The sequence below is a fragment of the Meriones unguiculatus genome, chromosome 11 (genome assembly GCF_030254825.1).
Source record: "Meriones unguiculatus strain TT.TT164.6M chromosome 11, Bangor_MerUng_6.1, whole genome shotgun sequence".
NCBI classification, from domain to species: domain Eukaryota; kingdom Metazoa; phylum Chordata; class Mammalia; order Rodentia; family Muridae; genus Meriones; species Meriones unguiculatus.
In genome coordinates, this window is record NC_083359.1 from 42,459,767 (window position 1) to 42,475,143 (window position 15,377).

The 15,377-nt window shown below is 46.9% G+C and overlaps 1 protein-coding gene across 2 annotated transcripts; it reads right to left on the reverse strand.

Annotated features, from left to right (window-relative positions):
- Window positions 1-4,446: 4,446 nt before the first annotated feature.
- Septin12 (septin 12) lies at window positions 4,447-15,366 on the reverse strand. 2 transcript variants are annotated; one of them, XM_021632495.2, is made up of 10 exons: window positions 15,356-15,366; window positions 14,077-14,264; window positions 11,801-11,926; window positions 11,651-11,732; window positions 10,103-10,240; window positions 9,842-9,959; window positions 9,659-9,754; window positions 5,591-5,687; window positions 4,757-4,808; window positions 4,447-4,667 (listed from the first exon to the last, which is right to left on the reverse strand). In XM_021632495.2, the coding sequence occupies exons 2-10, from the start codon at window positions 14,234-14,236 to the stop codon at window positions 4,463-4,465; spliced, it is 1,074 nt and encodes a 357-aa protein (XP_021488170.1). In that variant the 5' UTR covers window positions 14,237-14,264; window positions 15,356-15,366; the 3' UTR covers window positions 4,447-4,462. The 2 variants fall into 2 exon arrangements, with proteins under 2 accessions (XP_021488170.1, XP_060221021.1); XM_060365038.1 differs by lacking the exons at window positions 10,103-10,240; window positions 15,356-15,366 and having other exon boundaries at window positions 14,077-14,236.
- Between the last annotated feature and the right edge of the window lie 11 nt (window positions 15,367-15,377).

Genomic DNA, 15,377 nt, shown 5'->3' on the forward strand with positions numbered 1-15,377 from the left:
CATGTCTGCAATTCTAGCCTGTGGGAGCGTAGTCAGGAAGGTCACAAGTTCAAGGACTTCCCCGGCTACACAGCATGTTTGAGGACTGCATGAGATCCTGTCTCAATTTTTTTTCTTTTAATGTTAAGGAGAGTGTCCGATTAGGGTTTCTGTTGTTGTGATGATACACCATGACTGAAAGCAACTTGGGTTTATTTGGCTTGCATATCCTGAATCACAGTCCATTGAGGGAAGTCAGGGCAAAAACAGGGCAGGAACCTGGAGGCAGGAGCTGATGCAGAGGCCATGGAGAAGTGCTGCTTTCTGGCTTTCTTCCTTTGGGCTGTTCAGACTGCTTTTTCATAGCACCCAGGACCACCAGCCACAATGGGCTGTCCCCCCCCCCAGCAATTACCAATTAAGAAAATGCCCTATAAGCCAGGTAGTGGTGGCGCACACCTTTGATCCCAGCACTTGGGTGGCAGACGTAGGCAGATCTCTTTGAGTTTGAAGCCAGGCTGGGCTGCAGAGTGAGTTCCAGGACACCCAGAGCTACACAGAGAAACCCTGTCTCAAAAACAACCAGAGAGAGAGAGGAGAGAGAGAGAGAGAGAGAGAGAGAGAGAGAGAGAGAGAGGAAGAAGGAAGAAGAAAAAGAAGAAGACAGTGCCCTACCTGCGGCCCCAATCTTATGGAGGTATTTTGTTTTGTTTTAATTTTTATTAGTTAGATTTTTCCAAAACAGGAACTTGCTTTGTAAACCAGGTTGGCCTCAAACTAATGGAGATCTGCCTGCCTCTGCCTCCTAAGTGCTGGGATTAAAGGTGCGCAACACCACTGTCCAGCATGGAGGCACTTTCTAAATTGAAATTCCCTTCTCGAAGATAGTACATTTTAAAAGATTTATTTTTATTTTATGTATATGGGTGTTTTGCCTGCATGTGTTTATGTACATGTATGCACAGGGCCTTCAGAAGCCAGAAGCAGGTGTCAGATCCTCTGGAACTGGAGTTACACACAGTTGTTGGCCACTGTATGGTGCTGGGAATCAAACCTGGGTCCTGGGTCCGCCACAAGAATGACAAGCGCTCTAACCGTTGAACCAAGCCTCCAACTTAGGAGGCGAGGCTTTTGTAGCTGGGGTAATATTACCTGCTGCTAACCCTGGCCACTGAGCATTCCTGACTCCTCCATGTGGAGGATCAGCCCAGCTTCTTGGGTTCTCGAAGCAGCCCCACCCACCACGTGGGATCTGTGCGCCTCAGCATGTTTCTCTGTCTCCCTCTCTCTATATATTGCTCTCGTCTTCGTTGCTTCGGATCAAACTTATAACTTGTGCATGCTAGACAAGTGCTCCACCATAAGCTGCACCTCAGGTCTGAGAGGTCTTGGAATCGCCGAAAGAAGACCTCCATATGCAAAAGCAAGGAGCATTTATTCTGCGGAAATTTCCAGCATACTGGAGCCACCATTTCATAGAATGGCAACCTTGAAATGAGCATGCAGGCTCAATTTAAAGACTGTTAGGGGGGATTTCCCTAGTGTGATTAGATAATCATTTCATTGATTGGTTGGTGCTAATCTAGGTGATATGGAGGAGGGGGAGAGGATGGACTCATGATTGGTTCTGCAGTTGGAAAACTTCTTGGTGTGTCCAGGCAACAAGGTGTGCCCAGGATACAAAGAGTGCCAGGTAACGAAGTATCATTTGACTAGCTAGACCTTTAATTTGATTGGTCAAGTGCTTGGGGACTTTACTAAGTTATTGTTTCTGTTTTTTAAGGAGATTATCTGGTTGCCATGGACTGTAGTTTTGTGTTCAGCCTGAAGCCCATTTTGAGGCCTGTCATGGAGTCAGACTGGCTTATTAAAAATCATTCCCCTCACATACACATGTGTATGGAAGTCAAATGTAGATGTTAAGATGTCTCCTTTCATCACTCGCCACAATTTTTTTTTGCATCTGGAGTTCACTCATAGGGCTGGAATGGCTGCCAGCGAGCTTCAGGGATGCCTTTGTCTCGGCACCCTTTTCCCAATGCTGGCATGGCAGGTGCTTTTACATGGATGCTGGGGACCAAAACTCAAATCCTCATGCTTGTTCAACAAATACCTGACCTACTGAGCTTTCTCCCCAGCCCAGCCCATCTGTTTCTGAGAGTTCCAGAGAGTTCTGTGAGAGTATAGCTCATAGGCTCTGCCACAGGCCCTCCGCCCCCACACTCCATCCTGCTGTGGAGTGCTGTTTTCATTCCACTGCTACTCACTGTGGCAGGTGAAAGAATCAGACTAACTTTGTAACCTATGTTTCTTTAATTGCCTTATAACTTATATTTTCAAGTTTTAGGCCCATGTTAATTAAAGCCTCTTAGTGCTTCTCCAGAGAGCTGAGGAATGTAAAAGTTCCTGACATTAGCCACCTGTGAGGGCAGAGATAAGGAAGAGAACAAGCAGGGATCTCTACTAAATGGAGAGAAAATCACCAGCTGGTGCCTGTAAGATGAGCTATGTTTGGAAACTGGGCCAAATGGCCCCAATCCTTTTTCTGACCTTTGATCCAAAGCCTGTAGCCCCCACTCCTCAGAACAGACACGGGATGAGTTAATCACTCTCCCACCTTTAACTGTGGCTATATCTCATATGGCAGGAAATTCCAAACTGACTTGAAGATCAGATATTTATGACAGGGCTGACCGGACCTAAGGGTGCCCAGAACCAACCAATTATTTTAAAAGTTAAATACCTAGTTTCCTGGGTTCTCTTCATACCTTCTTATATTTAGGCTCATGCTGGGCCTAACACAGGCATGTTCTAGGACTCGCTTTGCTTCAACTGAACAACACACAGGTTTGACACTATCCCTAGCCTGTGGGTTTGGAGATGGGGCAAAGGAACAATAAGTATGCTGTCTCCTGGGGATGTCCCACCAGCCACAATGATCCATCACATGGGTGGCTCAGGTCTAGGGGAGACAAGGATTAGGCCACCAATAAGATGTGTGCAGGATAGCAATAAATGTTCATGGTTTACCCTGGGCCAGGGGTGAGAGGTCATGACAGCAGGAAGAGCCTGACTGGTACCTGGGCTTCAATTTGAGGAGCTGAGGGAAGAAAGGAGGTGCAGGATGGAAGGGGCCATTCTTCCTCCTACCTTGGACCTCTGATCTCATACTGTTAAAAGAGAAGCTCGTGTAGTGGCCTGGGCCTGGAATCTCAGCAACAGGGACACTGAGACAGGAGGATCAGTTATTAAAATATGTTTAATACTGGGCATGGTGGCACATGCCTTTGATCCTAGGACTCAGGAGGCAGAAGCAGGTGGATCTCTGTGAGTTTCAGCCTGATCTACAAAGAAAGTCCCAGGATATATATATATATATATATATATATATATATATTATACATATTAAATATAGATAATATATTATATATTATTATATGCATAATATATTATTATATACAATATATGTATATGATCTGTATATTACATATTTTAAATAAAATAAAATTTAATTTTAATTTAAAATTTAAATATATAAAAATAAATATATATTTAAAGTATATGTCGGGGGACATTAATGTCTTATCTTCTTTATAGCAATATAGAAATATATTTATATATATATATTTACCATATTCGAAGGTAAGTACTATTCTACTGAACCATATCCTCAGCCTGAGAATACACACATATGCACACACACACACACACACACACACACACACACACCCTGTAATACAGCCCAGTATGACCTCAAAATTGGCCATATAGTAGAGGATAACCTTGAATTTTATATCCTTTTGTTTCTTCCTCCTTTGTGTTTAGATAATAGAGGTACATTTTACACCTGGCCTTATGTGGTGATGGAATCAAACCTAGGGCTTTGGGTATGTGTCGGGAGCCATGCCTCTGGTAGCTGCTTTGATATTTAAATCTCAGCGCAGAGACTGCTTTTACCAGGCCTTCACTAAGTCAGGGAAGAATTTGCAAGGCCATCTCCTTTTGTTTGTGACAGCAGGTGGGATAGCTTGTGAAGATCAGACCTCTTCCTCAGACTCCTTGTGGAAATTAACCCGTTGTTCTGATTCTACTCTGACTTAAAAACTCTACAATAAAAAGACAGGCCAGTTGTTGCTGCTAGGGCTGTTGCTGCAGAGGATTGTGGCTTGCTGCTGTGGCTGTCGAGTCTGGACCTTCTTAAAAAGCCTCCTGTGTGCTGTGTATTTATTTTATTAATTTTAATCCTCACTCCGGACTCAAGAACCGTTCGACTCTGCTGGCTGGCTCCGGCAGGTATGTTAGGCAAAGCATTCTCCCCACACCCAAGAATCATATTCTTATATCAGATTGGCTCGGAGGACTCATTTACAAACCCTTTAGTTGTCGAAGCACAGCTTTTTGTACAAAGCAACGCTCTAGGGTGTGTGTTGGGGGATAACTGCTGAGGAGTGGAGGAGCCTAGTAGGCTTGGGGCCATGGCCAGTCAGCACTCATTGTCCTTGGAATCTTTGTTAGTTCGCTTTCGGACCTTTCCTTGTCCAGGGGACATCAGCTGTCCTGGGGAGGCTGGAGCCAGGTTCACCCAACCTGGTCCCCGGGGCAGCAGGTGGCTCTCATTGAGTCTGAGGACCCGGTAGTTCTCATAGTGGACATTATGGGTGATGTCCTTCAGGTCCTGGAGATGGGAACTGAATGATAAGAGGCAAGTCAGCCTGGGCTATCATGGTCCCAAGATCCTTTTCCCAGCCACCTGATCACAGGGTGCCCCACGTCTCACCGGATGAGAAGGTCTCTCAGGAGAAGAAACTCACAGTGCGCCATGTTCTCCACTGTAAGACATGGGGCCCAGCAGAGCTCTGCACTCTCAGGCAGTACAGAGTAGACAAGGCTGCATGCTATGGTGCTTTCTGAGACCTTCCATTGCCGTGTTCCCCATGTCTTTTCCCACCTTCTTCTCCTTGGTTCACTCATTCACTTATTCATTCATTCATTTTTGTATCCCTGGGGCCCAGTGCCTACAAATAGTTGCTAAACTAATGAACCCATCCTTCATTATAGATAACACTATGACCATTACACCAAAGACAGAATTCATGATTCTTTTTCTTTTTTTTTTTTTGAGGTAAGCTCTCAAGTAGCCCAGGTTGGCTTCAAACTTGCTGAGTAGCCAAGGATAACTTCGGACTTCTAATTTCCCTGCCTCCACCTCTCCTAGGCTAGGATTATGAATATGCCACCATGCTTGGCTCCATATATATATATATATTTTTTTTTTTTTTTCCTCAACCCAGAGCACACGCTGGTCCGCTGCTGGCAGAAGCGGGGTGTGCAGGTGGAGTTGGGCTCCATATATTTTTAGTGACGATAATAATAAATGAGGGAGCTGGTTGAGGTGGTCCAGGTCTATAATCTCAGCACCTGAGAGGCTGAGGTCGGATGAAATCCTATTTCCCGGCACAAGGTGGGGCTATATTAAATTTTCGCAAGCCAATGGTTGCCTTCCAGGTTTGGGCAACTGCCAGGGAAGGGCTGCAAAGGATGCCATGGATGTAGGGTATGCCCTGATTTCCAATCCCCTACCCTCTGCATGCCTGCCAAGTTCCCAACTGACCTTCAATGATGCCCCATTTGGTCTTCCGGCCCAGGACGCATCTCCCATTCACTAGGTGTTCTCGGTCAGCCCCGACCACAGCAAAAGGGATTTGCTCCTAAGAGAGAGGAGAGGCAGGAGACAGGCACATGAAACCTAGGAAGTCCCAGGGCTGAAGAGATGGCTCAATGGTTAAGAGCACTGTCTGCTCATCCAGAGAATGTGAGTTCATTTCCTAGTACCTACATGGCAGCTTACAACTGTGCGTAACTCCAGTTCAAGGAATCCAACATCCTCACACAAACATACATGCAGACAAAACAGCAATGCACATAAAATAAAAATAAATTAATCACAAACAAACAAAAACCAGCGTCCCAAAGCACCAGCTAGAGTTCATAGTACCTTCACTTTCTCTATGGAACAGGGCACAAATGGTGCTGATGGTGAAGTGCCCAGCGTAGTTAAGTGCCATCAGAGTAACCAACGGAGGTGGTGGTGTTATTAACTCCCACATGGATGATACAGTTTTGGAGCCAGACAGTGGTAGCACATGCCTTTAGTTCCAGCACGAGAAGGCAGAGGCAAGTGGATCTCTGTGTTTGAGGCCAGCCTGGTCTACAGTGAGTTCCAGGGCCGCCACAGCTGTGTAGGTGGTAGATCTTGGCTCAAAAAACCAACCAACCAAACAACCAACCAACCAAACAACAGTAACAAAACTCTCGTGATAAGTACTTCACTTAAAATTTTAATTACATTTAGTTATTCATTTTTGTGTATGCATGTGTGTGTGTGGGTACCTGAAACCCATGAAATACTATCACAGGACAATTTAGGAGAGCTGATTATTACCTGAGAATGGAACCCAGGTCACCCAGCTTGGTGGCAAACACCTTTAGACTGAGCCATCTCTCCGGTTTCATCATAAACTTAATATGAATGTGTGTGTGTGTGTGTGTATTTTTTAAAATTTTATTATTTGAATTAAAATTATTTATTTTTGAGACAAGCTCTTACTGCGTAGCCCTGATTTTTGTTTGTTTGTTTGGTTTGGTTTTTTGAGACAGGGTCTCTCTGTGTAGCCTTGGCTGTCCTGGACTCGCTTTGTAGACCAGGCTGGCCTCGAACTCACAGAGATGCACCTGCTTACTGAGTGCTGGCGTTACAGACATGTGCCACTGCGCTGGCTACGCTGGTTATTCTTAACTTGCTGTGCTGACCTGGCTGGCCTTGAAGTCACACAGCTCCTTCCTGCACCTCCCAAGTGCTAGGATTAAGGGTGTGTGCCGCTTTGATTCTTTTGAAATTACATTTCTGTATTTTTAAAGATTTAAAAAACAGGTTTGGAGAAATGGCTTAGTGGTTAAAAGCCCATCTTGTTCTTGCAGAGAGGTCCCAAGTTCCATTCCCACAACCCACGTCAGGCAGCTCATAAGTGCCTAGAACTCCACCTTCAGGGAGCCGACCTCTCTCACATCATTGGGTACACACACAGACACACATAAAAACACATAATAAAAATTTTAAATAAAGTTTTAAATTATGTATATGTGTGTGTTCATGTATGTGTATGTGAGTGCATGTGAGGGGTACTGGATCCCCTGAGCTGAGTTACAGATGGCAGGGGGCTGCTGCCCCTGAGCGCTGGGAACAGAACCTGGGCCTTCTGAAAGAGTATTTAGTCTCTAGCCCCCGTCTGGAATTGATTCTCTTTTTCCACCATGTGGGTCCCAGGAACTGAGTTAAATCACTCAGCTTGAAGCAAGTACCACTTACTATGGAGTCTTCTTGCCAGCCCCTATTCTTTGAATTTTAAAAATTTATATTCTTCTGGGTGTAGTAGCACATGTCTTTAATCCCAGCACTCAAGAAACAGAGACAGACAGATTTCTGAGTTTGAGGCCAGTCTGGTTTACTGTGTGAGTTCCAGGACAGCCAAGGCTACACAGAGAAACCCCGTCTCAAAACAAAACAAAACAAAACTTGTTTTCTGAGATGGGATCTCAGGTATCCCAGGCTGGCCTTGAACTCACTGTGTGGCCAAGGATGAGTTTGAATGTCTGATACTTTTGCTTCCACATACCAAGTTCTGGGGTTACAGGTATGTACTGCCATGTCCTTCACCAACTTAAAAAATTTTAATTTTGTTATTATCGTTTGGAACGCTGGAGATGAAAATCGTGGCCTCATGCATGCTAGGCAAGTGCTCTACCTCTGAGCTGCTTCCCGACGACCTGGGCTGTTTCTTTTCTGTGGTGATGGGGTGATGGGGACCAAGCCCAGGCAGGGACTTCACATACTCTACAGACATGTACTTTTATTGACTCACAAGGAAGCCCATTGGTTTTCTCTCCTCTGCAGCTGCTTTCAGGCCACAACTGCAGGGTTGTATAACTGCACCAGGGACTGTCTGATCCACAGAGCCTAAACTGCTCACTGTCTGGCCATCCACACAGAAGTTTTCTAGGCCCTTTACTTGTTTATTCCATTGTGGCTGAAAGGAGAAACTCTGATTTGTCATCCTCCCGTCCTTGACTTTTGTTGTTGTTTTTGTTTTGTTTTGTTTTTTCTTATGATTTATTGATTTATTTTATGTAAGTGGGTGCTCTGTTTTCATGCACACCAGAAGAGGGAATCAGATTCCAATTACAGATGGTTGTGAGCCACCATGTGGTTGCTGGGAATTGAATTTAGGACCTCTGGAAAAGCAACCAGTGATCTTAACAGATGAGCCATCTCTCCAGCCTCTTGATTTGGTTTTTCGAGACAGGGGATCATTATATAGCCCAAGCTAATGTAACCCAGGCTGGCCTTGCCTACCCAATCCCTTGCCTCAGTCTCCTGGGTTCTGGGATTACACATGTAACCACACCAGGAACTAACAGTTAGATTTTTGTTTGTTTGTGTGTTTGAGACATGGTTTCTTTGTGTGCCGTGTGAAAGAATCAGACTAACTTTGTAACCTATGTTTTTTTTAACTGCCTTATAACCAACAGTTTTAGGCCTATGTTAATTAAAGCCTTTTAGTGCTTCTCCAGAGAGCCTAGGAATGTAAAAGTTCCTGCCATGAGCCATCTGTGAGGGCAGAGATAAGGAAGAGAACAAGCAGAGATCCCTACTAAATGAAGAGTAAATCACTGATTGGCGCCTGTGAAATGGGCTTTGTTTGAAAAACGGGCCAAATGACCCCAATCCTTCTCCTGCATAGCTCCTGACCTTTGATCCAAAGCCTGTAACCCCCATTCATCAGAATAGACACGGGATAAATTAGTTACTCTCCCATCTTTAACTGTGGCTATATCTCACGTGGCAAGAAATTCCAAAGTGACTTGAAGATCAGATATTTACGGCAGGACTGACTGGACCTAAGGGTGCCCAGAACCAACCAATTATTTTAAAAGTTAAAGACCCCCTCCAATCCTAAATTGCCAAAATAGCAACCCCAGGAGATTCCCGCCTTGCCTTCTGCCTTTTAAAAACCTAAGGTCTTTGTCTCCCGGTGCCACTCCTAGCTGACCAGCAGGGGTGACCCCATTGTGCAATGGTCAAGAGTAACCTCTTGCATTTTTTTTGCATCGATGGATGATTAGTTTCCTGAGTTCTCTTCAGACCTTCTTATATTTAGGCTCTTGCTGGGCGTAACACGTGGAGCTTATGCTGTAAATCAGGCTGGCCTTGAACTCAGAGATCTGCCTGTCTAATGGGACAGTCATATTTTGTTTGAGTTTTCTCTTCTCTCTCACCCTGTGTGTGTGTATGTGTGCACGGGCGCGTTCGAGGTGTATCCCACCATGTCTGGCTTCCTTGCGCATTTTAAATCTTGGCGTCTTTAACTGTTGAGTAGTAAGAGTTCTTTATATGTTAGAGTCAAAGCTCCAGCAGAGCCATCCTGACAAGCATTTCTCCCCATTCTCCTGATGAGAGCCCCTTGCCGCTCATCTGGAATTCGTGGAGAGATGAGGAATCTTTAAATATAGACATACATTTCCTGGAATTACACAGAGAGCTCAGTTTTCAAATGGAAAGCATGAGAGGAAAGAACAGATGCCCTTGGTGTCACTGGCTTCTGCATTCTCTGCAGCACCTTACCCGGATCTTACTGTTGAGGAGCCTGTCATTCACGTCCTCGTCAAAACATTTCTGTGGATACACATCGATGCAGTGAGTTTTCAGGTTTTCCTGGATCTGGGGAAGCAAGCACAAGCGACCTCAGCCCACCACGGTTCTGCTCTCTGCACACTGACCCAGCTCCATTTGGGGCACCCAGATCACCCTGCTCCTGAAGGCGTCTCGTTCTTCAATGGTCAGGCTGTCAGCCCGGGCGATCACGGGCACCACATTCACAGTCCGGCACAGCCGCCGCAGGAACTCAATGTCCAGGGGCCGTAGGCTGCCCAGGACAGGACGGTGACAGTAGGGGGTGGTGGGTGGAGGAGTGAGGGAAGAAAGCCAGCCCAACGCTGCCGGTAAGGACCCTTTTCGCCATCCCTGCCCCAGTCAGGCGGCCCTCCCGCAGCCAGTGGGTCACCTCACCAGTGGCCGGTGGGTGGCACAAAATACACGCAGCAGTGCACACGGGTGTCAGGGATGTGGCGCTGGCGGGTGATGAGGAGCTCCTCCTGCAGATACTGCTCATACTGTTGGTTGATGTAGCTCAGGATGGGGTCCCAGCTGGGGCAAAGACGTCCCCTCGGCACCTCTCCCCACAACTCACCACTCCTGGCCTATGGGTGGTCTAGCTACATTATCAGAGACACACAGAGACCTCTGCCCTTCTTCCCTCGAGGTCTGAGCTTCCCTGTTCATAAAGTGAGCCTGGTAATAGCACTTATTGGCTGGGACTGCTGACCTAGGCCCGTCATCCCAGCTGCTTAAGAAACTGAGGCAGCAAGATCATAAGTTCAAAGCCAGCCTGGATGATTTAGAGCAACCAAGTCTCAGAACAAAAAGTGAAACCTGGAGCTGGGGCTGCCATTCAATGCCTGCACTCTCATGTACCACGCCCTCACTTCACTCTCCATCACTAACACATACACATACTAACATACACATCACATATATCATATGTAAATAAAATTTGCTTGGTCACCGGGTCCAAGACACCACAGGTTCTCACCTGGTGGCTTCAAGAGCCACCGTGTGTGTTCACTGGTGTGCAAATGTATGTCCATGTGGGTTGAGGTCAGAGGTCAATCTTGGCTATCTTCCTCAGTTGCTCTTCGTGAGCTCTCTATGTGGCTCTGCCTGATTTGGAACTCTCTATGTAGAGCAGGCTATCCCTAGGCTCAGAGAGACCTATCTGCCTTTGCCTCCTGATTGAGTGCTGGAATTAAAGGTAGCTGCCATCTGGGCATAGGGGTGCATGTTTAATTCCAGCACTTAGGAGGCAGAGGCAGGTGGATCACTGTGGGTGCAAGGATAGCCTGGTCTACATAGTGAGTTTCAAAACAGCCAGAACTACATGGTGAGATCATGGCTCTACAAACCAAGAAAAAGTCCTGGGGATTCCAGGGCTTCAGCTCCAACCTCAGGCTTTTAAGTCAAGCATCTTACAGACGGTGCCATCTCTCCTGTCACCCCAGAATTTCCTGACTCTCCTGCCAGGGCCTTCCGACTCTAGACTCCTGTCAGCTCAACGCTGTAACAGATGCACTGATATCTCCACCAATTACGCTCCCAGAGAGTGATCTGGGTGCCTCGCACACACTGTGCAAGCATTCTGCCTCAGCGCTGTAACACTACGCTGTATGCCCAGCCCTTTTCTCACGTTTTCCTTTTGAGGTAAGAGTCTTGATATGTGGCTCATGCTGGCCTTGAACTCACGGTCCTTCTGCTTCTGCTGCCAGAGTGCAGGAATTACAGAAGTGTGGCTTTTGGTGCTATTGTTGAACACCAACTGTGTGCTAGACAGCTGGTTGAAGTCTGTACATTCTCAACCCTCTTCACCTTTGCAGAGTGAGGGGAGCATACTCATTGGACAGATAAGGAAACAGGCTCACAGATGGCCCACACAGACAGGCCATTTCAGGGTGCTCTGTCACAGGCCTTGCAGGGACAGGGGCTGCCCACCCCAGCACCCACCACTTGTCATTGTTGATCTGGTCTCCAAAGCCAGGTGTGTCTGTCACCGTCAGCTTCAGCTTCAGTCCCTTCTCCTCGATGACTGTAGAGGGAGAGAGATGGCAGACTGCGGCCCTGGCTGGGCCCCTGGGGGAAGGCAGGGTCACTCACCGTGCGTCACAGAGTGCAGCTCCAGCGTCTGCGGCATGGGTATATCCATGGCAGGTAGGCTTGCTTGCCACACTTTGGACTTGAACAGCGTGTTCACCATGGTGGACTTGCCCAGCCCACTCTGCCCTGAAGGTGAGAACACAGTGAGCATGGTACGTTTGCTAGGATATATGTCTCAAACTACTTGTGTGCATGCATGTGTTCCCTGTTCATGTGTGATGGTCTGAATGAGAATGGCTCTCATAGGCTCAGCTTTGAATTTTTGGTTCCCAGTCAGAAGGATGAGGAGATGTGGCCTTGTTAGAGAAGGTATGTCACTGGGGTGGGCTTTGAGGTTTAAAAAGCTCACACTCAACTAAGTCACTCTCTCTCTCCCCACCCGTGTAACCTTCAGATCAGCTGTGAGCCCTCAGCTGCTGCTCCAGCGCCTGCATGCCCACTTGGTGCCACGCCTCCTGCCATGGTGATCAGGGAATGACCCTCTTAAGCTGTACACAAGCCCTAATGAAATGATTCCTTTTGTAAGTTGTCTTTAGCTGGGCCTAGCTGTACACACTTTTTATGCCAGCACTTGGGGGGTAAAGGCAGGTGGATCACTGTGAGTTTGAGGCCAGCCTGGTCTACATAGTGAGCTCCAGGACAGCCAGAGCTACACAGTAAGAGCCTGTCTCAAAAATAAGCAAAACGAAACCTCCAAACAACAACCACCAAAAATCTGCCTCCGTCATGGTGTCTCTTCATAACGGTAGAACAGTAAATAAGACAATGTGTGAGGGTGTGTGTGTATGCATTTATGAATGTGAAAACCAAATCCAAATTCCTTAGGAGCTGTTCAACTTTTTTTTTTTTCTTTTTTTTTGAGGCAAAAAATTTCTGTGAGTTTTTTTTTTTTTTTTTTTGAGGCAAAAAAAAAAAAAAAAAAAAAAAGAACTGGACTGGAACTGGGGCTCATTGGCTGAATCCTCCACTCTCTCTCCCCACAGCGGGAGTGCAAGCAGGCACTACAATACCTGCCTTCTACATTCTGCAGGCCTGGCTTCCAGTCTTCATGGCTTATATGGGAAGAGCTTTACTGAGTCATTTCTCCATCTCTCTGACTCCTGGATTTTTAGTGCTCAGCTAGAATCCACTGTTTACAGATGCTAACAAGCGCAGCACCACGGGTCTGTCCCTGCTGCAAAGGTGAATTAATTAATTAATTTCGAGATAGGGTTTCTCTCTGTATAGCCTTGGCTGTCCTGGAACTGGCTTTGTAGACCAGGATGGCCTTGAACTCTTAGAGATCCAGCTGCCTCTGCCTCCCAGGTGCTGAGATCAAAGGCATGTGCCACCACCACAGCCAGTTAGGATGTATTTATTTTTATTTTACATATATGAGCATTTTATCAGCATGTATGTCTGTTTATCACATCTGTTCAGTGCCCTCAAAGGCCAAAAGAGATCCGCTAGAACTGTAGTGACAGATAGTTGTCAGCGGCCATGTGGGTGTGGGGAATTGAACCCGGGTCCTCCGGAAGAGAGCAAGCCAGTGTTCCTGATCACCATCTCCAGCCCCTCAGCCTTTTTTTTTTTTTTTTTTTTTGAGACAGGGTGTCTTAGGTCACTCAGGAAGACGACTTGAACTCTTCCTGATTCCATTTCCAGTGCTGGTGTTACAGGTGTGTGCTGCCGTGTCCAGTTTGGGCAGGGCTAGTGACTGAACCCACGGCTTTATGCACACTGGACATTCTGCCAGCTGAGTGAGTACAGCTTACTCTCAAACTCTCTCTCTTGGTTTTTGGAGACAGTATTTCTTTGTGTAGTCCTGGCTGCAGACCAGGTTGGCCTGAGTGCTGGGATTAATGTCATGGGCTACCGCTGCCTGATTTCTCCCTAAGTTCTTAAAACACTTTTATTTATTTGTTTCATGTGTGTGAGTGTGTGTACACACGTGTGTGTATATGCACGTACAGGGAAATGAGAGGACAACGTTGGGAATTGCTTCTGTCCTTCCACTCTGTGGGCTCTGAACCATCTCCTGCATCAGCACTGGCAGGAGAGTGAGGTCATGTGTGGTCACTGGATCTGGAAAGTCCCTCAACCATGATTACCCTTGGCTGGGATAATCCACTTGTAGGTGGTTTTGTATCTAATGACTCAGCATCTCTCGTACGTGTAATTTCAGCTCTTCTGTGAGCTGTGAGGTCAGACTCCCGTGGGACTGAAGACTGAGCCTGGGACAGGCGCCTCGCCCTGGGTCTTCTCACCCTTCTCTCTGGGGCTCTGTCCTAACTCACCTACCACCATGATGTTGAACTCAAACCCGGTCTTCATGGCCTTGATCCGCAGCTGGTCCAGCACAGCCTCAATGCCCACAGAACCAAACACCTCACAGGGTGGAGTTCTGGGGCTGGAGGGCCTCGAAGAGCAGGAAGAGGGTGATCTCCTCTCATCCATGTGGCCAAGGGTATGCTGGTGCCTATTGCTGGGAGATTTGTAGAGAGAAGTGTTGTGTTGCTAGGGCTGGGGCCCAGAGTGGCTATCCTGAGCAAACTTTTCTTTTAAGAAGAGGTCTTAGGCTAGGTGGTGGTGGTGCATGCCTGGTGAGGCAGAGGCAGGCAGATCTCTGAGTTTGAGGCCAGCCTTGTCTACAGAATGAGTTCCAGGACAGCCAGGGATACAGAGAAAACCTGTCTTAAAACAAAACAAAACAAAACAAAACAAAACAAAACAAAACAAAACAAAAGGTCTTATGCAGCCCAGGCTAATCTCTCTTAGCTGAGGATGACCTTGAACTCCTACTCCTCCTGCCTCTAAAGTGCAGGAATTACAGAAATGTGCCGCCATGCCCAGCTTTATATTATTCTAATTTTCTATTGTGGGGACTGAACCCAGGGCTTTTCACACCAGACAAACACTCTACTAGCTGAACTACATTCTGGTCCATGCTGTCCCCAACACCCCTCAGTTTTATACTGTAGTTTAGGCCAATCTGGAACTCCCTATGTAGCTCAGGCCAGGACAACCTTGACCTTGTGGCAATCCTCCTGCCTCAGTTTCCTAAATTCTGGTATTAGAAGGGTTTACCACCATGCCTGGCTGGGATTTCTCACTTCACTGGCTATGCTCCAGAGCTCCTGGTCAGACTGAGTCTTTATGATGCCAGGCAGGGGAGACTGAGTCCTAATTCTGAGATACCCTAATCTCAGAAATCTACCCTTCTCCTATCTTTTTGACAGGCAGGGGACTCTGGTGAATGACCTTCCCACTCACACCCTAGTGTTTGTGGCTGGACTGGAGTCCTTAAAGAGCCACAGTTAGGGAAAATGAATTGTTCATATCCCAACAGGGAACTTGGAGAAGAGGCTGGCAAGTACATCGTTCACTTTCCCCAGGGGACAAAGAGCAGAGTTGGAAGAGATCTAGATCTTGAATGAAGAAAACACACACACACACACACACACACACACACACACACACACACCCTTCAATGGGCAGAGAAGGGAGGAAATAAAGGCAGGGACCAGTGGGCAGCAGCAGAGGACACAAAGAAAGAGAAGTTGGCTCATGTAGCACCTGGTGGATGAGTCTTTGGAGG